Source organism: Mobula birostris, chromosome 4 (genome assembly GCF_030028105.1).
Source record: "Mobula birostris isolate sMobBir1 chromosome 4, sMobBir1.hap1, whole genome shotgun sequence".
Classification (NCBI taxonomy): Eukaryota; Metazoa; Chordata; class Chondrichthyes; order Myliobatiformes; family Myliobatidae; genus Mobula; species Mobula birostris.
The window spans coordinates 117,081,273-117,105,227 of record NC_092373.1 but is presented as its reverse complement, the minus strand read 5'-3'; the positions used below and the strand labels follow the sequence as shown (position 1 = coordinate 117,105,227).

The 23,955-nt window shown below is 43.6% G+C and overlaps 1 protein-coding gene across 1 annotated transcript in view; it reads right to left on the bottom strand.

The window, feature by feature from the left end:
- The window catches only part of enpep (glutamyl aminopeptidase), a 109,905-nt gene that overhangs the window by 9,290 nt on the left and 76,660 nt on the right, over positions 1 to 23,955 (bottom strand). The window contains exons 11-19 of the mRNA XM_072255957.1: positions 18,999 to 19,081; positions 12,299 to 12,426; positions 11,030 to 11,085; positions 7,752 to 7,902; positions 7,591 to 7,664; positions 7,398 to 7,499; positions 6,683 to 6,850; positions 6,174 to 6,314; positions 4,367 to 4,448 (exon numbers count right to left, since the gene is read on the bottom strand). Of these exons, the coding sequence (XP_072112058.1) occupies positions 4,367 to 4,448; positions 6,174 to 6,314; positions 6,683 to 6,850; positions 7,398 to 7,499; positions 7,591 to 7,664; positions 7,752 to 7,902; positions 11,030 to 11,085; positions 12,299 to 12,426; positions 18,999 to 19,081 (985 nt within the window). The remainder of the gene's footprint in view (positions 1 to 4,366; positions 4,449 to 6,173; positions 6,315 to 6,682; positions 6,851 to 7,397; positions 7,500 to 7,590; positions 7,665 to 7,751; positions 7,903 to 11,029; positions 11,086 to 12,298; positions 12,427 to 18,998; positions 19,082 to 23,955) is intronic.

The following is a 23,955-nucleotide window of genomic DNA, read 5'->3' as shown; positions in this document are numbered from 1 at the left end:
ATTCCCCTCAACAACAAGTATACCGCATTGGATATTGTTGGGGGGGATGACTTACCTGGGACTAGCTGCAGTAGTCGGATCTCTGGCACTGAGTCTGGCTCTGCAGTGCAGAAGGGAGGGGGGGAAAGAGGAGAGCGGTAGTGATAGGGGACTCGATAGTTAGAGGTGCAGATAGGAGGTTCTGTGGTCGTGACAGAGAACCCAGGATGGTTTGTTGCCTCCCGGGCACCAGGGTCAAGGATGTCTCTGATCGATTGCATGACATTCTGAAGTGGGAGGGTGATCAGCCAGATGTCGTGGTGCACATCGGTACCAATGACATAGCAAGGAAGAGTGAGGAGGTCCTGGAGAGTGAGTATAGGGAGCTTGGTAGGAGGTTGAAAAGCAGGCCCTCAAGGGTGGTAATCTCAGGATTGCTACCTGTGCTACGTGCCAGTAGGGTAAGAATAGGATGCTCTGGAGGATGAACAAGTGGCTGAGGAACTGGTGTAGGGGGCAGGGTTTCAGATTTCAGGATCATTGAGACCTCTTCTGGGGCAGGTGGGACCTGTACAAGAGAGACAGGTTACACTTGAACTACAGGGGGACCAATATCCTTTCAGGGAGGTTTGTTAATGCTATTGGGGAGGCTTTAAACTAGATTTGCAGGGGGATGGGAACCACAGTACCAGAGCTGACAGTGGGGCTGGGGTGAAAATAAATGATGTTAAAAGTTCAAGCAAATCCACTAATAGAAAGGTTGTGAGTGGTGGTAAAAATCTTCTGAGGTGTATATATTTCAATGCTAGGAGTATTGCGGAGAAGGCAGACGAGTTGAGGGCGTGGATTAACACGTGGAATTATGACTTCATAGTAATTAGTGAAACAGGAGGGGCAGGACTAGCAGCTTAATATTCCAGGGTTCCGATGTTTCAGATGTGATCGAGGCAGAGGAATGAAAGGTGGGGGAGTAGCATTGCTTGTCAGGGAAAATGTTACAGCAGTGCTCAGGCAGGACAGATTAGAGGGCTTGTCTACTGAGTCCTTATGGATGGAGCTGAGAAACAGGAAAGGTATGGCCACATTAGTGGGGTTGTATTATAGACCACCCAATAGTCAGTGAGAATTGGAAGGGCAAATCTACATAGGGATAGCAGGCAACTACAGGAAACAAAGTTGTGGTGGTAGGGGATTTTAATTTTCCACATATTGATTGGGACTCCCATACTGTTAGGGGTCTAGATGGTTTAGAGTTTGTAAAATGTGGTCAGGAAAGTTTTCTAAATCAATATATAGAGGTACCAAGTAGAGGGGTTGCAATATTGGATCTCCTGTTATGAAACGAGTTAGGACAAGTGACGGAAGTGTGTGTAGGGGAGCACTTTGGTTCCAGTGATCATAACACTATTAGTTTCAACTTGATCATGGACAAGGATAGATCTGGTCCTAGGGTTGAGGTTCTGAACTGGAAGAAGGACAAATTTGAAGAAATGTGAAAGGATCTAAAAAGCGTGGATTGGAACAGGTTGTTCTCTGGCAAGGATGTGATCGGTAAGTGGGAAGCCTTCAAAGGAGAAATTTTGAGAGTGCAGAGCTTGTATGTTCCTGTCAGGATTAAAGGCAAAGTGAATAGGAATAAGAAACCTTGGTTCCCAAGGGATATTGCAACTCTGATAAAGAAGAAGAGAGAGATGTATGACAGGTGTAGGAAACAGAGTAAATAAGGTGCTTGAGGAGTATAAAAAGTGCAAGAAAATACTTAAAAAGGAAATCAGAAGGGCTAAAAGAAGACATGAGGCTGCCTTGGCAGTCAAAGTGAAGGATAATCCAAAGAGCTTTTACAGGTACATTAAGAGCAAAAGGATTGTAAGGGATAAAATTGGTCCTCTTGAAGATCAGAGTGGTCAGCTGTGTGCGGAACCAAAAGAAATGGGGGAGATCTTAAATGGGTTTTTTGCATCTGTATTTATTAAGGGAACTGGCATGAAGTCTATGGAATTAAGGGAAACAAGTAGTGAGATCATGGAAACTGTACAGATTGAAAAGGACGAGGTGCTTGCTATCTTGAGGAAAATTAAAGTGGATAAATCCCCAGGACCTGACAGGGTATTTCCTTGGACCTTAGATCAGACTAGTGTTGAAATTGCAGGGGCCCTGGCAGATATATTTAAAATGTCAGTGTCTATGGGTGAGGTACCGGAGGATTGGGGAATGGCTCATGTTGTTCTGTTGTTTAAAAAGGGATTGAAAAGTAATCCTGGAAATTATAGGTCGGTAAGTTTGACGTCGGTAGTGGGTAAGTTATTGGAGGGAGTACTAAGAGACAGAATCTACAAGCATTTGGATAGACAAGGACTTATTAGGGAGAGTGAACATGGCTTTGTGCGTGGTAGGTCATGTTTGACCAATCTATTGGAGTTTTTCGAGGAGGTTACCAGGAAAGTGGATGAAAGGAAGGCAGTGGATATTGTCTACATGGACTTCAGTAAGGCCTTTGACAAGGTCCCGCACGGGAGGTTAGTTAGGAAAATTCAGTCGCTAGGTATACATGGAGAGGTGGTAAATTGGATTAGACATTGGCTCAATGGAAGAAGCCAAAGAGTGGTGGTAGAGAATTGCTTCTCTGAGTGGAGGCCTGTGACTAGCGGTGTGCCATAGGGATCAGTGCTGGGTCCATTGTTACTTGTCATCTATATCAATGATCTGGATGATAATGTGGTAAATTGGATCAGCAAATTTGCTGATGATACAAAGATTGGAGGTGCAGTGGACAGTGAGGAAGGTTTTCAGAGCCTGCAGAGGGACCTGGACCAGCTGGAAAAATGGGCTGAGAAATGGCAGATGGAGTTTGATACAGACAAGTGTGAGGTATTGCACTTTGGAAGGGCAAACCAAGGTAGAACATACAGGGTAAATGGTAAGGCACAGAGGAGTGCAGTAGAACAGAGGGATCTGGGAATACAGATACAAAATTCCCTAAAAGTGGCGTCACAGGTAGATAGGGTTGTAAAGAGAGCTTTTGGTACATTGGCCATTATTAATCAAAGTATTGAGTGTAAGAGCCAGAATGTTATGATGAGGTTAAATAAGGCATTGGTGAGGCCAAATCTGGAGTATTGTGTTCAGTTTTGGTCACCAAATTACAGGAAGGATATTAATAAGGTTGAAGGAGTACAGAGAAGGTTTACAAGGATGTTGCCCGGACTTGAGAAACTCAGTTACAGAGAAAGGTTGAATAGGTTAGGACTTTATTCCCTGGAGCGTAGAAGAATGAGGGGAGACTTGATAGAGATATATAAAATTACGATGGGTATAGATAGAGTGAATGCAAGCAGGCTTTTTCCACTGAGGCAAGGGGAGAAAAAAACCAGAGGACATGGGTTAAGGGTGAGGGGGGAAAGTTTAAAGGGAACATTGGGGGGCGTGGGGGGGCTTCTTCACACAGAGAGTGGTGGGAGTGTGTGGAATGAGCTGCCAGAGGTGGTAAATGCGGGTTCTTTTTTAACATTTAAGAATAAATTGGACAGATACATGGATGGGAGGTGTATGGAGGGATATGGTCCGCGTGCAGATCAGTGGGACTAGGCAGAACATTGTTCAGCACAGCCAAGAAGGGCCAAAAGGCCTGTTTCTGTGCTGTAGTTTTTCTACGGTTTCTATGGTTTCTATCAACCGGTACGTTTTTGGACTCTGGGAGGAAACCAGAGCACCCGGAGGAAACACGAACGGTCAAGTGGAGAACATATGAACTCCTTATATCCCGAGCCCCAGTTTCACTTACAGTAGAAGTAACTTTCCTGCCTCTATCCTATCTATCCCTTTCACAAATTTTATGTTTCCACAATATGCCCTGTCATTCTCCTGAATTCCAGCAAATGGCTCAATTTCTCTGCAATGGTCAACCCCTGATCTTCGTAAACAACCTCATGAACCTCCGCTGCACTGCCTCCAAAGTTAGTAAATCCCTTCTTCCAGTAGGAAGGTCAGAACTGCATCTAATACTCCAGGTGTGGCCTCACTAATACCTTGTATTGTTACAGCACAACTTCCCTGCTCTTAAATTCAATCCTGCTAGAAATGAAAGCTACAACTCCTTCGTCTTCTTGTTAAGACGTTGCTTCTGCAAACTAACCTTTTGCAATTCATTCACAAGCACACCCAAGACCCTCTGCACAACATGCGCTGCAATTCTTCACTATTTAAATAATATTCAGATTTTCCATTTTTCTTTCCAAAGTGGATGACCAACATTGCAAAACTAGCTTTTACATTTTACTTCAGTGTATCTATTAGAGAAAGCATATGATTTTGTCTCAGATGTACACCACTCATCATGAACTACATACAATAATGCAAAGCTTTCTAAAACTTATTTCTTGTTACTTACCTGCCACAAACTGAGTTCAGTGTTAAATGATCTCGTTATTCTCAAAACTAGTCGTCCTAGATTTCTATCATTAATTGTGTATCTGAAAAAGTACACAAAATGTAAGTTTGCCAAATGCTCCTTCAAAGCAAGATTGCACAAAGCTACACCATGATGGGTTCATCCCAAACACAAAACTTAGAAGACAGTTTCTAAGCACTGAGTATCAGCCCACCCAAGGCTACTTTATTAGGAATCTGCAGGCACATTGATCATCAAGACAATTGACTGGCAACATGTTCTCAGAAAACTCAATCTTGCTTATCAACACCAAAAAGGAACCAGCAGCTGGCCACGTTCGTAATACTCCCCAAAGCTTTCTAGTGCGTACATATTGATTGCTGTATATCCAGTGTTACACATCATCCTAACCACTACCACTTCCTTGTGAAATGGTTGCGGAAACCTAGGCTATATAGACAAGTCTACCTTTCTCAAGCTAGCAAAAGAAATTATTAAAAAATAAGTTACATTAGAACTATCATCCAATAGGAGACTGTGCCTTTGTCATCATTCCTTGTCATAGGCTTTTGAAGAAATTGGGGCAAAAATATTTTGGAGCAGCTAAGGTGCATGCCAAGATGGTGCTATGTGAGCACTCAGTGGCAGTTTCATTCAAGGAAGGGTAGGTCCCGCATTCTAACAAACCGCCTTGTGAATAACTGAATGAAAACTGGATGCAGAGTTTAGAGTGTGATCCACTACAATGCCGGGAGCTGAGAAAGTGCTGCTGGTTTGGGACACCTTGCCATTGTGGGGTGGGAATAGGATTGGGCAAAGCACATTTCTAAAGGTTAAAAGGATATTGTAATGTTCAACATGAGGGATTGAGATAGGATTTGCTACTTTTGTCCACACTACACATGTAAAAAGCCTTATCGATGATGTTGAAAATATTGGTGCCACCTGTGATACCAGACCTTGTTTCATTGATGGACTTCCAATAGGCAGCTCAGGTAAGAATGGGTCCTTTAATGGAGCTGGAACAGCCCCTCATGTTTCTGTAGTCAATGTTCACCATGTTCCTACATCTCCATGTGTGCTACAATACTGAGCAGCAACTTCGACCATGAATTGTGTATGCCACAGCTGCATGCCCAGCACCCACTAAGTGCAAGCTCTTCCCTTGCAGCTGAAGGGCTGGCCTGTGTTCGAGCAGCGTCTCTCTCTCAATGACGTTTGGCGGATGTTGCATTTGCACTGTCGGCTTTTTCAGACATATGGTTCTCATGTGCTGAGCTGTCACCCATTCTTTCTCGTATTCTTGTGTAAGGATGGTGGTTAATTGATGATTGCGTTGACATTCTTTTGTTGTGCGGTGGGGGGGGGGTAGGGGTGCGAAGGGTTTGCAGTTTCTCTGTGAGATTCTTCTCCAGATGCCACAAAACAAACAAAACCCATGGACGTCAGTTCAGAGTTGTAAAGCGCAAACATAACCTGATGAAGGGTCTCGGCCTGAAACATCGACTGTACCTCTTCCTATAGATGCTGCCCGGCCTGCTGCGTTCATCCGCATTTTTTGTGTGTGTTGCTTGATAATAAATGAACCTTTGACCCATGATACCATTTACTAAAAGCACACCATTTTCACAGGGGTGTTAAATTCTTTGTGCATAAAAACCTTAAATGATGATTACGATTAAAATTGAAATTCAACAGAACAAAAAGCTGTGTGAATACTAATAAACAACAAGAAACATGGAACTGAGTAAGACTTTACCTAGTTAGTGAAACTGTCCAGAGAAAAGGAAAGAAGTTATTTTGCTACCTTTGCACCAAGTATTCCCAGTTGAGTCGTGTCCAATCCCATGCCATTGTTTTCCCATATTTGTTGTACGAAATGTAGTTGAGAACTGTAAACACATCCTGACTCTTTATGAAACTTTCATTTTTAATATAGCTTAAGAACCTACATGAAAAAAGAAAATTTTTAGCAGCTTGATTTTCAAGTAAATAATTACAGATCTGTATCTCTGAAACTTAAAAGTACAATGAGATTTTGGGTATCGGCCATTATTTTTGTGAGTTGGCCTTCAGCTCGGTCTTGGGTCCTGGAGTTACAAATGTAAGAATATTCATAAATTCTGGGCTTCTTGGGGCAGCAGTCTCCAGTGACTTCGAACTGAGCACTGCTAAAGAAGGGCAGCATTGAAAATAGATTTGAAGAAAATTTAAAGTTATGGAAACAGAAATTGATTGGAAAATCCTCTCAGTTTCTGAAGTGACAAAACTGTTGCAATAGATGCGTGAGACGGTCAGCAGTAGCATTGTAACTACCTGTCCAAAAGCTGAATATTCTCTATTGAAGCTAATCCGTACAGAAGCTTGTCCTTCTCCTGGGCAAGAGTGGTTTCCTGGTACTTTTTAAACATAAATTCCCATGAAGACTCATTAGCTTGTTTCATTCCGTAGTGGTAAACAAGTAGCCGCAGATTCGGTGCTATACTGGAGTGAAAAAAATGATTTGAAATTATTTCCACATTTTCGTATTTTATTTTCACCAAATTAATAATAAAAGGCATGTGAAATGGGGTCGGGAGTTGATTTTAGCTGAATATGATAGGGTTCAAATTAGAACATTCTGTGACATGACCGAAACAAAATGGCCCCAGCACATTTTCTTGAAGAACGTTGCATGGTTTGTGTTCTGCTTGCTTTTAGTTGGGCTCCAACATGAATTTGCGAGCTTGCTTTAATGCCCAGGAGTCAGTAACACCAACATGCAAATGGAAACAGAGCAGCTGGATCAAGTAGGCATATGCCTTTTGCAACCTGGCTCAGGCCTGAATGCTCCCTCAAACCTCAAATAAACCTTCCTCCACAATAATTGCTGAAATGGGATTCCCGTTCCCATTCCAACATGTCTATCCATGGTGCGTGGAGAAATTCTCAATAAACTTGACAGGCTCTTTCCCTGACTGCAGTTTGTCGTTCTCCACCATTACTGTGCACGCTAGACCTTCCCCATAAGCATTAGAGCCAATAGGTTCACCTTTTGCCTGATAACCATTCTCTGAATAACTTGCTTGCATTGCTTAATGCTTCTGTATCTCCCGCGTAGCATGCAAGGTCCAGAACGTCGCTCCTCAGTAACCTACAAATACAGCAAAATCAACCCGTAGGTTACTTCTTGCAATTTAAATGGATGATGTGATTCATAATTATAATATGTAAAAATAGTGAACCTTTCCAAATGGGAGTTACTGTCATCCCAGCCAAGCATACTAGCAACGGGCTTCACCTGCTCTTTCCAATAGGCCTACAAAAGCAAAAATGCCACAGATGAAAGTCAAATGCTTTAATTTCTATTATTGTTCAGTCTTTCAAGATATTAAGCATAGCTCACCTGGAACTTTTCATCAAGCTGGTCATCGTCCCGTAGCATGCGCTGAATATATGCAATGGATGAAATAGCTATTGACCAAGGTAAATAATCTGTTTCATCTTTCAAGTATTTTGTCATGTTTAAAGCCACAGAGTACTGCAGGAGAGCTGCTCTGCAAAGGAGGGAAACATTACGAGAAACACAATTAGAGTTCAGCTTCCTGTTGGATTTTATTCCTGCCCAGAGATGGTAACTTCCACTGCCCAAGACGAGTACAGTGACCTGTCTCAATGATCACCGTCCAGTGGCTCCTGCATCTACCAGGTGCCTTGATAGGCCAGTTAGGGAACAAATCAACTCCTGCCTCAGAGAGCACACAGTTTGCCCCCGGACAGAGTCGGTCATCAGCAGATGAGATTTCTTTGGCTCTTCATTCTGCTGCGGACCATCTAGACAACGGGAACTGATGTGTCAGGCTGCAGCTCAGATTTCAGCACTGTCATCCCATCCAAACTCATCGAGCTTCAAGCCCGTTCTGCAATGGGATACCTGACTTCCTCTTTGGCAGACCTCAGTGAGGAGGAGTGGTAACATCTCCTCCTCGCTGACCATCTGCACCTCAGGGCTGCATGGTCGGCTGCTTGCTCTACTTCCTAAACACACAAGGCAGTGTGACCAAACAGTGCCATCTTCAAATTCGCTGACAACACTGCTGTCATTGGACGAATTGCAGGCGGTGACGAATCATTTTACTGGAGCAAGACAAGTCACCTGGTTAAGTGCTGCTGCATAAACAACCTCTTGCTCAATGTCAGTCAAACAAGAGCTGGTTGCTGACTTTGAGAAGGGGAAGGAAGGCAAACATTGGAGGATTGGTGTTGGAAAACATCAGCTGCTTTAAATTTCTGGTTATTAATATACCAGGTGGCAAATTGTGAGGCCAGCACATTGATGTCATCTTAAGTGTGTATACTTCGTAGGAGGCTAAAGAGCTTCAGCTTGTCACCATACGTTCTAACAGACATCTCCAGACGTACTGTTGACAATTTCCTGACATGCTACATCAAGCTCTGGTATGGCAACTTGAATGCACAAGAATGCAAGAAGCTGCAGCGCAGTGGACTCTGCCCAAGGTATCACAGGGAGGCAAATCACTCTCATCATTGGTAGTATTGCCTCAAGAAGACAACATTGATCATAGATCCCCAACATCAGGCCACACCATTTTGTCACAGCTACCATCGGGCAGAAACTGGAATCACACACCACCAGGTTGAAGAATAGCCATTTCCCTCAAACCATCCAGTTCTTGCTAGGTACAGGGATGGGCGGCATTCAGGGAATGTGATATGTAACTAGAAACTAGAAAGCAATGTCTTTGCTCTTCTGAATATTTAGTTGGAAGGATTTCTGCTCTTCCACCACTGGCTATCAGACAATGACTGACAATTTAAACTCTGGAGAGATGGAGACTGTTCTTTAAATGACTAATAAGATACAAAATCAGTCTCCTGTATTAGCAGAGCAATGGTAGAATCATGAGAATTTTATGATTCGTGTGGCTATTTGGGCCAACCTGATAATGAACTCCAGCTTTTTGCCAGGACAGAGCTCTGGTTTGTGCCACTGCCTTCTCTTTTCCCAAAGCCCTCTTTTATCCAATTAACATATGGTCATTTCTCTTGAATCTGCATCCATTCCTGATCACAGTACAATTCATTTAAAATTAATTATTCTCTTCTTCTCTCCATTCCCGCCCCCAGTCTATTGTTTTAATACACCTGAACAATCAACAAATCTTCCCTCTCAATCTTATTTTTTCCCCATTCTGCTGACAACACTAGTGAGTATTGTTCGTACCCAGTTGCCTGACTCATCCCCAGTGGTGAGCCTGGATCTTCACTGATGAAAAAAGTCCCATTCCTCTGCAGGCTCCCCCATCACGCAAAAAGCTCAACACGACATTGAACAAAGCAGTTTTCTTAATCTGCAGCCTTCTGTCACCAACACATTCACCTCTCTCCCATTGGCACGTTATGACTGCAATGCATACCACCTTTCAGATGGGCAGTGGAGGACAAAAAAATACTTAACTGTCTGTCCTTTGAGGAGGTCTGAAAGCCTCGTGAAAACCAAGGTATTTTAACAGCTTTTATTTTGGGTTTTGGGGTTTTCCTGAAGGTTCAGCAAAAGTCATTTGTAATTTCCTGGCACCCCCTACCACCAGTTTGCATGAATAATGACTCAAGTGCCTGCAGCTCACCCAGGAAATGTTAATGAGGCTGAAACCAAGTAGTAACCCAGGCCTCCTTTTAGGGTCATTAGGTGAGAACCACTGAATTTGCATCCAATCTGAAAATATCCTATTATGCTTCCAAAGATGAGAAAATCAACAAACAAAACAGCCTTTTTCACTTATGTCCTGAGTGTTTCAGAGTACTGGTAATGGTGTTCGGAGGGGCAGAGCGAAGTTGTTATGGTGCTAAACGGTGACTCCTTTCCTTGCATTTTCAGAAACCGCTCTATTTCTATCTTTGATATCTCTTTTTCCCTTTTCAAGGTTCTTTTCCTGACCTGGAGTCACACTCTGACTTCGGTTCTTTGCAGGAATGGGACCGCTGTCAGGGTCTCACGACCGGCTGCTTTTTAATACCCCAAGGATGCGGCCTGGAAGACGAGCACACCTTCAGGGTTCTAGGAGTTTGTGGCTCTGGAGATGGGCTGATTCTCGGCCGGTACTGCCGCCTGATGTGTTGCGGCGAACATGGGACATCGGGAGCAATGGGTTAGCTGCCATGGGTTGTGTGTCCAGAGAGCTGCACCCTTCCAGGGCCGACTCTGTGGGCACAGAGCTCGGAAAAAGCAACATAACAGACTTTTTCAACAAGTTGTTTGTTATGTTTCCCCTCTCACTGTCAAACGGAGACACCTCTTTTTCCATTATTAGGGAGAAGGAGAGAGCCTGTGGTATATCGAATTACCTGGTGAACGAGAAGTCTTTGGGGTACTGCAAGTCTGTATCTTTATTGATGTTTGCTACACGCTTGAGTGTTCGGTGGGGGGGTACCAACATTTTTTTTTGCTGGTGGAGGGTGCTTTGGGGTTCTAACATTTAACTGTCATTCATTCTTTGGGGCACTCCTCTGTTTTCGTGGATGTTTGCAAAGAAAAAGAATTTCCGGATGTATATTGTATACATGTCTCTGACATTAAATGTACCTGTGGAAGGGTAGGGTGCTAACTTACTGCATCAAAACAGGAAAAATTGTCAACATTCAGATTGTTGCTCAGACACTTACTTTGCCAGTGAAAATGTGTCATCAATAAACCCCGTGCGATCGCTGCTTGAGAATTCCTAAATAGAGAAGCAGATATGCCAAGTTAAGTAAGCATTAGGCTTTCTTTCAAGTTGTGGTCTGCAAAATGGCAGACGGCACATGTCAACTCTAAAACTTTCAGCAAACCCTTTGGCATAGACTTCCCCTTACCCAGCTCTTCCTCTTGTCATCTAATCGCATTGGAAAGTTGCCATGGGCAACAAACCAGATAAGAAATGTCACTAACTTTTTCCGGCTCTCTTTATTTGGGAGATGATAGGCAGAGGAGGCAAGGAGCTGAAGGAGGAGGTGATGCAGCAGATTGTACATCAAAACAGCAAACTGTTGGTCTCCCTTGTCATTGAAGGAGCAATATCTTTATTCCCCTCCCCCACTTTTCCGGTGAGAGAGAGAGCTGGTCTGAGATGTCAGAGTGTTGGGATGGGCAGTAGTTTTTGATGGACTCTAGATCACGGTCTCTGGGGCTTTGCTATTGCTTGCATGGTGTGGGGGGGGGGCAAGGAATTTGATGCTTTTGCCGCTGCTTATGCGTGGGGGGACAGGGGGGAGGGGGGCTTTGGTGTTCCAGTGTTTCCTGTGATTCACTCTTTGTTTTTTTTTCCTCCCTCCATTTCATTGATGTCAGCAAAGAGTAAGAATCTCAGGTTATACCTTCTCTGACCCAATGAAGAGGACAGTGGGCCAAGGAAGAAAGAGAAGGATTAGGAGAACCAGAGGGAGATGATGGGTAAATGAGGAGAGAGGTGCTGACAGGTAACCAGCATGGGAATTGGAAAGGGGAAGGGGGGGGGGTGGAGAAATTGTTGGAGAAATTGATGTTCATGTATCATATTAGGTGGATATGAGGAATATGAGGTTTTGCTCTTCCATCCCGAGTTTGGTCTCATCGCGAGAGTGAGGAGGCCATGGACAGGAATGTCAGAATGAGAATGGGAAGTCACATTGAAAGAAGTAGCCGCTGGGTGATCGTGCGGACAGAAAGAAGGCATTTGTTAAAGTGGTCCCCCACCCGGCCAAGAGCGTAATTTGTGAGGAACTCTGTTGATTATACAGGAGGAGGCCGTTAACAATGCACCCCATGGATGAGCAGGGAATCAGCGAGTGGCTCGGCCGAGAATTGCTCTGAAATTTCCGTGACACTCTTACTTCACAAATAGTCAGCTGCTACAACTCTTGTTGCTTAGGCTTTGCAGGTTAAAATCAAAATAAGGACAATGCAATCATTCTTACTGTATGGTTGCTCATCAGTTTATGGATAATTCTTTCCCAGGCCGAGTCTTCATACTGCACACGATAGAACCCAGTGTGCTCTGTGTTTACTTTCAAGATGTGGGCAGACGAATATGTCGGAATTTTCACTAAGTATATATGGAAAAAAAAGCGGACAAGCTATTCTTAAGAAAATGACTATGAGGGCCAATGTTATTTCTAAAGTAAAAGTCTATTATTGAAAATACTTCTTGCATGCTCTATATTTTGTCAGCATTTCCTTCTGTTAAGCTGCTGAGGATTCATTTATTCTGAAGTGACATTAATGCAATTATTCTAACATTTCCCCCACTGCATCTTTTTAAAATTGTTTATCTCTTCCTTCTCATTGTCTAATGGTCACTGCAGATTTGCTTTCTCACCTTACCAAGTGACTGCATCAAGCTTTAAAGTATAGGCTGAGCACCCATTATCCGAAATTCCAAAATCTGAAACACTCCGAAATTGAAGATTCTTTTGAGCTCTGACATGACTTTTCTGTTTGGCTACCGATGACTAGTGGTTTTCCGCAGGGGCCAGTGTTGCAACTACATTTTTTTTTGCCTTTTTAATTTTGGATGACAGAATTGATAGCTTTGCAGATGATATGAAGATAGGTGTAGGGGCAGGTAGTGTTGAGGAAGCAGGGAGGCTAGACAGATTACGAGAATGGGCAAGAAGTGGTGGGAAATGTATGGTCATGCATTTTTAGTAGAAGAAATAAAGCAGTAGACTATTTTCTAAATGGAGAAAAAAATTCAAAAATATGAGGTGTGAAGGACTTGGGAGTCCTTGTACAGGATTCCCTAAAGATTAATTTGCAGCTTGAGCCAGTGGCGAGGAAGGAAATTGCAATGTTAGCATTCATTTCGAGGGGACCAGGATGCAATGCTGAAGCTTTAGAAGGCATTGGTGAAGCCTCACTTGGAGCATTGTGAGTAGATATCGGCCCCTTATCTAAGAATGGATATGCTGATATTGGAGAGGGTTCAGAGGAGGTTTGCGAGAATGATTCCAAGAATGATAGGCTTATCATATGAGGAGCAATTGACAGCCCTGGGCCAGTACTCGCTGGCATTTAGAAGAATGAAGAGGGATCTCATTTAAACCTATCGAATATTGAGAGGCCTAGGTAGAGTGGATATGGAGAGTATGCTTCCTATAGTAGTTGAGTTTAGGACCAGCGGGCACAGCATCAGAATAGGAGGGCTTCCATTTATAATGGAAATAAGGAAAAATTTCTTTAGCCAGAGGGTGGTGAATCTGTAGAATTCGTTGCCACAGGTGGCTGTGGAGGTCAAATCATCGGACATATTTAATGCTGAGGTTGTTAAGTTCTTGGTTAGTCAAGGCATAAAAGATTTCAGGGAAAAGGCAGGAGAATGGGGTTGAGAGGGAAATGGATGAGCCATCATGATTTGGCAGAGCAGACTCTATAGGCCGAATGGCTTAATTCTTAACCATAGAAACTACAGCACAGAAACAGGCCTTTTGGCCCTTCTTGGCTGTGCCGAACCATTTTCTGCCTAGTCCCACTGACCTGCACACAGACCATATCCCTCCATACACTTCCCATCCATGTATCTGTCCAATTTATTCTTAAATGTTAAAAAAGAACCCACATTTACTACCTCGTCTGGCAGCTCATTCCATACTCCCACCACTCTCTGTGTGAAGGAGCTCCTCTTAATGTTCCCTTTAAAATTTTCCCCCCTCACCCTAAAACCATGTCCTCTGGTTTTTTTCTCCCCTTGCCTCAGTGGAAAAAGCCTGCTTGCATTTACTCTATCTATACCCATCATAATTTTATATACCTCTATCAAATCTCCCCTCATTCTTCTACGCTCCTATTCAACCTTTTTCTGTAACTGCGTTTCTCAAGTCCCGGCAACATCCTTGTAAACCTTCTCTGCACTCTTTCAACCTTATTTATATCCTTCCTGTAATTTGGTGACCAAAACTGAACACAATACTCCAGATTCGGCCTCCCCAATGTCTTATACAATCTCATCATAACATTCCAGCTCTTATACTCAATACTTTGATTAATAAAGGCCAATGTACCAAAAGCTCTCTTTATGACCCTATCTACCTGTGACGCCACTTTTAGGGAATTTTGTATCTGTATTCCCAGATCCCTCTGTTCCACTGCACTCCTCAGTGCCTTACCATTAAGCCTGTATGTTCTACTTTGGTTTGTCCTTCCAACGTGCAATACCTCACACTTGTCAGTATTAAACTCCATCTGCCATTTTTCAGCCCATTTTTCCAGCTGGTCCAAGTCCCTCTGCAGGCTCTGAAAACCTTCTTCACTGTCCACTACACCTCCAATCTTTGTATCATCAGCAAACTTGCTGATCCAATTTACCACATTATCATCCAGATCATTGATATAGATGACAAATAACAATGGACACAGCACTGATCCCTATGGCACACCACTAGTCACAGGCCTCCACTCAGAGAAGCAATTCTCTACTACCGCTCTTTGGCTTCTTCCATTGAGCCAATGTCTAATCCAATTTACCACCTCTCCATGTATACTTAGCGACTGAATTTTCCTAACTAACCTCCCATGCGGGACCTTGTCAAAGGCCTTACTGAAGTCCATGTAGACAATATCCACTGCCTTCCCTTCATCCACTTTCCTGGTAACCTCCTCGAAAAACTCCAATAGATTGGTCAAACATGACCTACCACGCACAAAGCCATGTTCACTCTCCCTAATAAGTCCCAGTCTATCCAAATGCTTGTAGGTTCTGTCTCTTAGTTCTCCTTCCAATAACTTACCTACTACCGACGTTAAACTTACTGGCCTATAATTTCCCGGATTACTTTTCGATCCTTTTTTAAACAACGGAACAACATGAGCCACTCTCCAATCCTCCGCCACCTCACCTGTAGACAGTGACATTTTAAATATTTCAGCCAGGGCCCCTGCAATTTCAACACTAGTCTCCTTCAAGGTCCGAGGGAACACCCTGTCAGGTCCCAGGGATTTATCCACTTTAATTTTCCTCAAGACAGCAAGTACCTCCTCCTTTTCGATCTGTACAGTTTCCAAGATCTCACTACTTGTTTCCCTTAAATCCATAGACTTCATGCCAGTTTCCTTAGTAAACACAGATGCAAAAATCCTATTTAAGATCTCCCCCATTTCCTTTGGTTCCACACATAGCCGACCACTCTGATCTTCAAGAGGACCAATTTTATCCCTTACAATCCTTTTGCTCTTAATATACCTGTAAAAGCTCTTTGGATTATCCTTCACTTTGACTGCCAAGGCAACCTCATGTCTTCTTTTAGCCCTCCTGATTTCTTTCTTAAGTATTTTCTTGCACTTCTTATACTCCTCAAGCACCTTATTTACTCCCTGCTTCCTATACATGTCATACAACTCCCTCTTCTTCTTTATCAGAGTTGCAATATCCCTTGAGAACCAAGGTTCCTTATTCCTATTCACCTTGCCTTTAATCCTGACAGGAACATACAAATTCTGCACTCTCAAAATTTCTCCTTTGAAGGCTTCCCACCTACCGATCACATCCATGCCAGAGAACAACCTGTCCCAATCCACGCTTTTTAGATCCTTTCTCATTTCTTCAAATTTGGCCTTCTTCCAGTTCAGAACGTCAACCCTAGGACCAGATCTATCCTTGTCCATGATCAAGTTGAAACTAATGGTGTTATGATCACTGGAACCAAAGTGCTCCCCTACACAGACTTCCGTCACTTGTCCTAACTCGTGTCCTAACAGGATATCCAATATTGCATCCCCTCTAGTTGGTCCCTCTATATATTGATTTAGAAAACTTTCCTGAACACATTTTACAAACTCTAAACCATCTAGATCCCTAACAGTATGGGAGACCCAATCAATATATGGAAAATTAAAATCCCCTACCACCACAACTTTATGTTTCCTGCAGTTGCCTGCTATCTCTCTGCAGATTTGCACTTCCAATTCTCTTTGACTATTGGGTGGTCTGTAATACAATCCCACTAATGTGGCCATACCTTTCCTGTTTCTCAGCTCCACCCACAAGGACTCAGTAGACAAGCCCTCTAATCTGTCCTGTCTGAGCATTGCTGTAATATTTTCCCTAACAAGCAACGCCACTCCCCCACCTTTCATTCCTCTGCCTCGATCACACCTGAAACATCGGAACCCTGGAATATTAAGCTGCCAGTCCTGCCCCTCCTGTAGCCAAGTTTCACTAATTGCTACAACATCATAATTCCACGTGTCAATCCACGCCCTCAAGTCATCGGCCTTTCCCGCAATACACCTAGCATTGAAATATATACACCTCAGAAGATTTTTACCACTACTCACAACCTTTCTATTAGTGGATTTGCTTGAACTTTTAACATCATTTATTTTCACCCCAGCCACACTGTCAGCTCTGGTACTGTGGTTCCCATCCCCCTGCAAATCTAGTTTAAAGCCTCCCCAATAGCATTAACAAACCTCCCTGAAAGGATATTGGTCCCCCTGTAGTTCAAGTGTAACCCGTCTCTCTTGTACAGGTCCCACCTACCCCAGAAGAGGTCCCAATGATCCTGAAATCTGAAACCCTGCTCCCTACACCAGTTCCTCAGCCACTTGTTCATCCTCCAGAGCATCCTATTCCTACCCTCACTGGCACGTAGCACAGGTAGCAATCCTGAGATTACCACCCTCGAGGTCCTGCTTTTCAACTTCCTACCAAGCTCTCTATACTCACTCTCCAGGACCACCTCACTCTTCCTTGCTATCTCATTGGTACCGATGTGCACCACGACATCTGGCTGATCACCCTCCCACTTCAGAATGTCATGCAATCGATCAGAGACATCCTTGACCCTGGCACCCGGGAGGCAACAAACCATCCTGGATTCTCTGTCACGACCACAGAACCTCCTATCTGCACCTCTAACTATCGAGTCCCCTATCACTACCGCTCTCCTCTTTCTCCCCCCTCCCTTCTGCACTGCAGAACCAGACTCAGTGCCAGAGATCCGGCTACTGCAGCTAGTCCCAGGTAAGTCATCCCCCCCCCAACAGTATCTAATGCGGTATACTTGTTGTTGAGGGGAATGGCCACAGGGGAACCCTGCTCTGCCTGCCCTTTGCTCCTCCCTCGCCTGACAGTGACCCAATTTCCTGTCCTCTGCTCCTTTGGCGTAACTACCTCCCTGTAGCTACTATCTATAATCTCCTCATTCTCCCCAATGATCCGCAGGTCATCCAGGTCCTGCTCCAGTTCCCTAACGCGGTTTGTTAGGAGCTGCAGCTGGATGCACGTCCTGCAGGTGTCGTTGTCAGGGACACCGGAGGGCTCTCTGACCTCTGTCTTGTGGTCTAAAAATCAGAATAGTGGAAGAACTCGGGGGGGGGGGGGGGGGGTCAAGTAGCATTTGAGGCAAAAGTTGTAAGCTGAGGTTTTAGATCGAGACCATGCATGATGACTACGACGGAAGAGAATAAAATATTGCTTTAAATATCAAAGATTAGCTTTATTTGTCACATGTATATTAAAAGCATCGCTAGTGTCAATGACCAACACACGCAGGATGTGCAAGATTGTCTGTCAGAGGGAAGGGTAGGAAGGAAGCAGATAGTGATATGTGGAACCCGGTGGGAAGGAGCTGATAGGCCAATGAAACCCGATAGGAAGGAGCCGATAGGCCAATGAAACCTGGTGGGAAGGAGCCAATAGGCCAATGAAACCCGGTGGGAAGGAGCCGATAGGCCAATGAAACCAGGTGGGAAGTGGGAGAAGCAGAATGAGGAAAGTAAACAGAGCAAGAAGAAAACTAAGTGGACAGGCATGTGTATGTGGGAGAAGAACATCAGGGGTCTCGGTTCACTGAAATTGGACAATTCTATGTTCATACCACTGGGTTGTGAGTGGATTAAGAGATATTTTTCCAAATTTGAATTTGACCTCTCCATAGGAATGGAGAAGGTAAACAAATTAGACAAAGTAGGAAGAATGTTAAAATGGCATGCACCCCTTAAAGTTTGAGCTGGCAACTTTGGACAGTGCAGGTGATCTACAAAACTATTGAGAGATGCTGAAAGCTGTCTAGGTACGGTGTTCAATAGCCTTGAAGACCAACATTAATCTCAAAGTACTACAGACACATAAATATACCAGTAATGAATCCTACCAAGTTCCCCAAATTAGTCAAATAATATTCCAGATGAAGGGCAAGAAAATCTGTAATGATCTGAGTTTCATCCTATTCAGCTTTCATTGCCTTTGCAGGATTACACAATTTACAGAGTTTACTGATAGAAATTATTTCTTCCAGTGAACTTTGAGACATCATCTTGGATTATTCTCATGCAAATAGACTGATACAAAATAACGTTGTGTTCTGTGAGGACTGAGAACTGAAATCAACTCTCATGATAATGATGCACTGATCTAGTGCATTAATGGTCGGGTTTTGAGTTTGCACTTACAGGAGAGGGTTTTGTTTTCTATGACTTTGGGCTGGCAGTATGTTTAGAATTCCTGGGATAGAATTTCACTTTCCAACCTATTGAGAATGGGTGTACTTTGTAGAGCCACCTGACAATTACTCCGAACTATCATCTGCAGGTTCTATTTTTCTTTCAAACATTTCACCATTTGAAATTTTATCAGAAGCCCACAACTCAGAATCCGACCCTTGTACATCTCATTCCTACCTGTTGCATCTGGTATCTTGAACAGTAAAGTGCCAGTTTCTCCTCCCAGTGTATGCCACTGTATGGGTATGTTCCACTTGTATCTAAAATTGAAAGAAAATCATGATATAATCATAATATATACGGTCTAAAGTTTTCTCTTTTGTTCTTTCTGGCTTCCATTTCCCAGCAACCCGCTCCATTCTTTCTCATTCCATTACAAGCTGCAATATGTACACAGCGAAGGCTCTTCATTCAGCTTCAGAGTACTCAGACATTAGCAATACAAACAACAGGCTGTTTATCGATTACATCTTAGCATTTGACTCCATCAACACCTCACTAAAATCCAACAAGCTTCAAAACCTGGTCCTTTGTCACTTGCTCTGCAACTGAATTCTGACTTTCTCATCAGGTGACTTCAGTTAATATGGATCAGTGACATCTCCTCCTCACTGCAATCAGCAAAGACGCACCTCAGGGATGGGTGCTGAGCTCACTTCGCTACAAGCATGACTGTGTGGCTAGGTACAACTCAAATGCCACCTACAAACCCGGTGATGGCGTCTCTTTTGTTGGCAGAATCTCAGACGGTGCCAAGGAGGCGCACAGGAGTGAGATAGGTCAGCTGGTTAAGTGCCGTTGCAATAACAATGTCAGAAAGACCAAGGAACTGATTGTGGACATCAGGAAGGGGAAGTTGGAAGAACACCTCGAGGGGTCAACAATGAAAAGAGGGAACAGCTTCAAGTACCGAGACATCACCATCTCGGCAGATCTATCCTGGGCTCGAAGGAATTATGAAGGTGGCATGCCAGTTGCTAGTAGTTCTTCGGGAGTTTGAGGAAGATTTCATATGTCCCCAAAAATGATTTTTACAGATGTATGGTGGAGAGTATTCTGACTGATTACATCACTGCCTGGTGCGAAGGTTCCAATGCGCAGGATTAAAAGAGGCTGTGGAATGTTGTTTTCTCAGTCAGCTTCACCGTGACAACTGCCCTGCTCATCACTGAGCACTTCTTCAAAAAAGTGGCATCCACCATCCAGGACATGCCCTCTTCACATTACTACCATCAGGCAGCAGATACAGGAGTCTTAAGACCCACACTCAACTTCTTAGGAATAGCTTCATTTCTCTACAGTCAGATTTCCGAACAATTAATGAGCCCCATGAACACTACCTTATTATTCTCTTTTTGCACTATTTTATTCAGTTTTAATTTATAGGAAGTTTTTTTTTAATGTCTTTCACTGTATACCTGCATTAAAACAATAAACTTCACTTCCTATACCAGTGATAATAAACCAGATTCTATGTCCGAGATAAAAACGAGATTTTCAAAGAAGCAGCAAATTCAGAGGGATGGAGAGCAACTGTACGCACAGGCAGGAAGAGATCAGAGATCCACAAGGCATCTTATCTGCATCATGGCCACCTACCTTATTCCCAGTCCTCTGTTTCACCAGGCATCCTAAATCCCTCAAAACCAGGGAGAAAAATACATGACCGTGAAGTAAAATACACGGTTAAATTTCACTTTTCAGAGATCCGAGTCTGTGTGAACTGGTCACTCTGTGAACTAATGTAGAAGGACTGCATTGTACAACAGAAAGCCTTCTGAAGGTGAAAGTAAGTACTATCCCCTTTATTAATATTCTTTTACCACGGACTAATGCACCAAAGTAGACTGGAGTCTACTTTGGAGTGTTATCGTTTAGGGTTTGAGGGGCAATAGTTATATTAAAACCAGTTTCAACACCAGCAAGGTGGGTGGTGTATTTGAGAAAGCCCACACACCCTTTACCAGCTGCTATCAACTCTGCCTTACCTATGCCAGATTGTGCAAAATGTCAGGTTGGGCAAATGGACTTGGCCTGGTAGGCACCTAAAGTCAAAAATCCAGCGTTTTACTTGTGCAAACTCCACTGTAAAGTATACGGTTTGGTTGCCATTTTAGCATTACGATTTTGTGCTTATTTGTTCAAGATGGTGGCAGAATAGTATGTCACAAATAGTATGGTGGTGAACAGTATGTCACAAAATTTAGTGCCAACCAAGTGGAGATCATGTAGCAACAGGAGCAAGGCATCTCTGCAAATTTAGGGATGGCATCTAGATTGAGGTGGATAAACCAGGTGAATCCACATTCTAAATCTATACACAGGCATTACTGTGTCCGTGTGCCGGATTGCTATCTGCAGGATATGCTTGTAATTGAAAAGTCCATTGCCTGGGTCTGTGCATAGTTTATGGTCATAACTCTGCACAGACATGGGTGCTCTACTGCAGCGGTTCTAAACCTGGGGTCCGCGGGGCCCTCAGTTAATGGCAAGGCTCCATTGCATAAAAACAGTTGGGAACCCCGGGTCTATTGTGAGGAACTCCCACGACACAATTTCCTGAAACAAACCGAATTAGCTGTCAAGAGATTGAGATTTGGATGATTTTCATTGTTTTGGGAGTACAAGTGTAAAGATTGCTTACGCAAAATTGATTGCACGAACTATTCCAAAGGCCGATTGTCAGGCAGGTGACTGATGAGATAGGGGGCATTCTGTTATACGGGGGGGAGCAAAACCCAGCGTGAAAGACACTGACCTTAAAGCTAAATCACACCCACCCTTTCCAGTTCAAAGGACAGGAAGTGCTGTACTGCACCGACATGGGGGCAAAGAACAATACTCAGCTCACGGCCTGGTACAAGCATAGACTTCAATTCCCAGTGTCAGTCAGAAAATGCCACTGGGATAGCACTTCTGTCACTGCGGCAGGCTGAAGCAGCAAAATCATAAAAGCATTATCATCTTCCAAGTTCTCTTACTCACGCAGCATCTTCATAAATTCAGCCCATGATTGAATGGCGGAGCAGACTCGTTGGGTTGAATGGCCTACTTCTGCTCCTATATCTCATGGTCTTTTCCCTCAATTACATTCATGGTCAAGTTCCCAACTAGCCCACATTCTCAACTACACCCCAAAAACTCTGCATTAGGTCAAGAAACACTATGCTATTTTCCCAGTGAATTAAATAGATCAGCAACCATTTCAGGAATAAATTATTCTGAACCAGTCAACAAGCACAAAAACCATTAGCAAAGAGAAAAAGGGAGACAAGTGGCACATACAGATAGGGTGACTGTTGGTGAGCTCAGTACAAGACGACAAAGAAGGGCACCACTTCAACTGGGACAGCACGGAGGTGCTGGCGCAGGTAAGCACGAAGCAGGCATGACGATTTTTAGAAGCATGGTTCTCTTCTGACAACTCCATAAGTAAACATATCGAAATAGATGCTATCTATGAACCTCAAAGAACCAAAGAAACACGAGCCAGTAGAATTCAAAGGCCAACTGAAGTGTTAGCCAACCAGAACTGAGGCAAGTGAACACTGTATAAATGTGAGCACACCCAGAGAGGGAACACCAGGAGCTGCACCCTGAGGATGTCACACTGATTGGCGGTGAAACGTCTGCAAGCTAATTGCCAAGATCGGCAAGCACTGCAACATCAAACAGACAGATATTGTTTTTGGAGTATTAAATGAATATTACTTTAATGTGGCAAGCTGTAGGATGCACCAGAGCTACAGAATCTAGATGTATCTGAGGTTAACATTGGTGAAAGTCCACCTACATCATTCATGGTGCAGAATTGTCCAAGAATAAGGTCAATTCACCATTTTAAACATAAAAATTCAATGCACAGTTCACTTTAATGAGAATAATGGCAAATTGAGCACACATTAAACAAAGTAGAACTATATAGGTGACGATCCTCATCTATTCTCCAATACGCGGTTCAGCTGGTTTTAAATTCTGTCCACAGATGATCAACAGACCAAGATTAAAACCAGCCTCTTCACTAACAATGTCACTTCTGCACGGTCATAACCAATAGCAGAGAAAACGTGAAATAAAAACAAAGCTACCGCATGAAATGCTTATTGAGAAAGTCAGGAAGCATGGGATCAAAGGGGACATTGCTTTGTGGTTCCAGAACTGGTTTGCCCACAGAAGGCAAAGAGTGGTTGTAGATCAGTCATATTCTGCATGGAGGTCGGTGACCAGTTGTGTGCCTCGGGGATCTGTTCTAGAACTCCTACTCTTTGTGATTTTTATAAATGATCTGGATGAGGAAGTGGAGGGATGGGTTAGTAAATTTGCTGATGACACAAAGGTTGCGGGTGTTGTGGATAGTGTGGAGGACTGTCAAAGGTTACAGCGGGACATCGATAGGAAGCAAAACTGGGCTGAGAAGTGGCAGATGGAGTTCAACCCAAATAAGTGAGAGGTGGTTCATTTTGGTAGGTCAAGTATGATGGCAGAATATAGTATTAATGGTAAGACTCTTGGCAGTGTGGAGGATCAGAGGGATGTTGGGGTCTGTCCATAGGACACTCAAAGCTGCTGTGCAGGTTGACTGTGTGGTTAAGGCGGTATACGGTGCATTGGCCTTCATCAACCTTGAGTTCAAGAGCCGAGAGGTAATGTTGCAGCTATATAGGACCCTAGTCAGACTCCACTTGGAGCACTGTGCTCATTTCTGGTCATCTCACTACAGGAAGGATGTGGAAACTATAGAAAGGGTGCAGAGGAGATTTACAAGGATGTTGCCTGGATTGAGGAGCATGCCTTATGAGAATAGGTTGAGTGAACTCAGTCTTTTCTCCTTGGAGCGATGGAGCTTGAGAGGTGACCTGATAGAGGTATACAAGATGAGAGGCATTGATTGTGTGGAGACTCAGAGACTTTTTCCCAGTGCTGAAATGGCTAACATGAGAGGACACAGTTCGACGGTGCTTGGAAGCAGGTACTGAGGAGATGTCAGTGGTAAGTTAGTTAGTTGTTTTTTTTAAAAAAACGCAGAGAGTGGTGAGTACGTGGAATGGGTTGCTGGCGACTGTGGTTAAGGAGGATATGATAGGGTCTTTTAAGAGACTCCTGGACAGGTACATGGAGCTCAGAAAAATGGAGG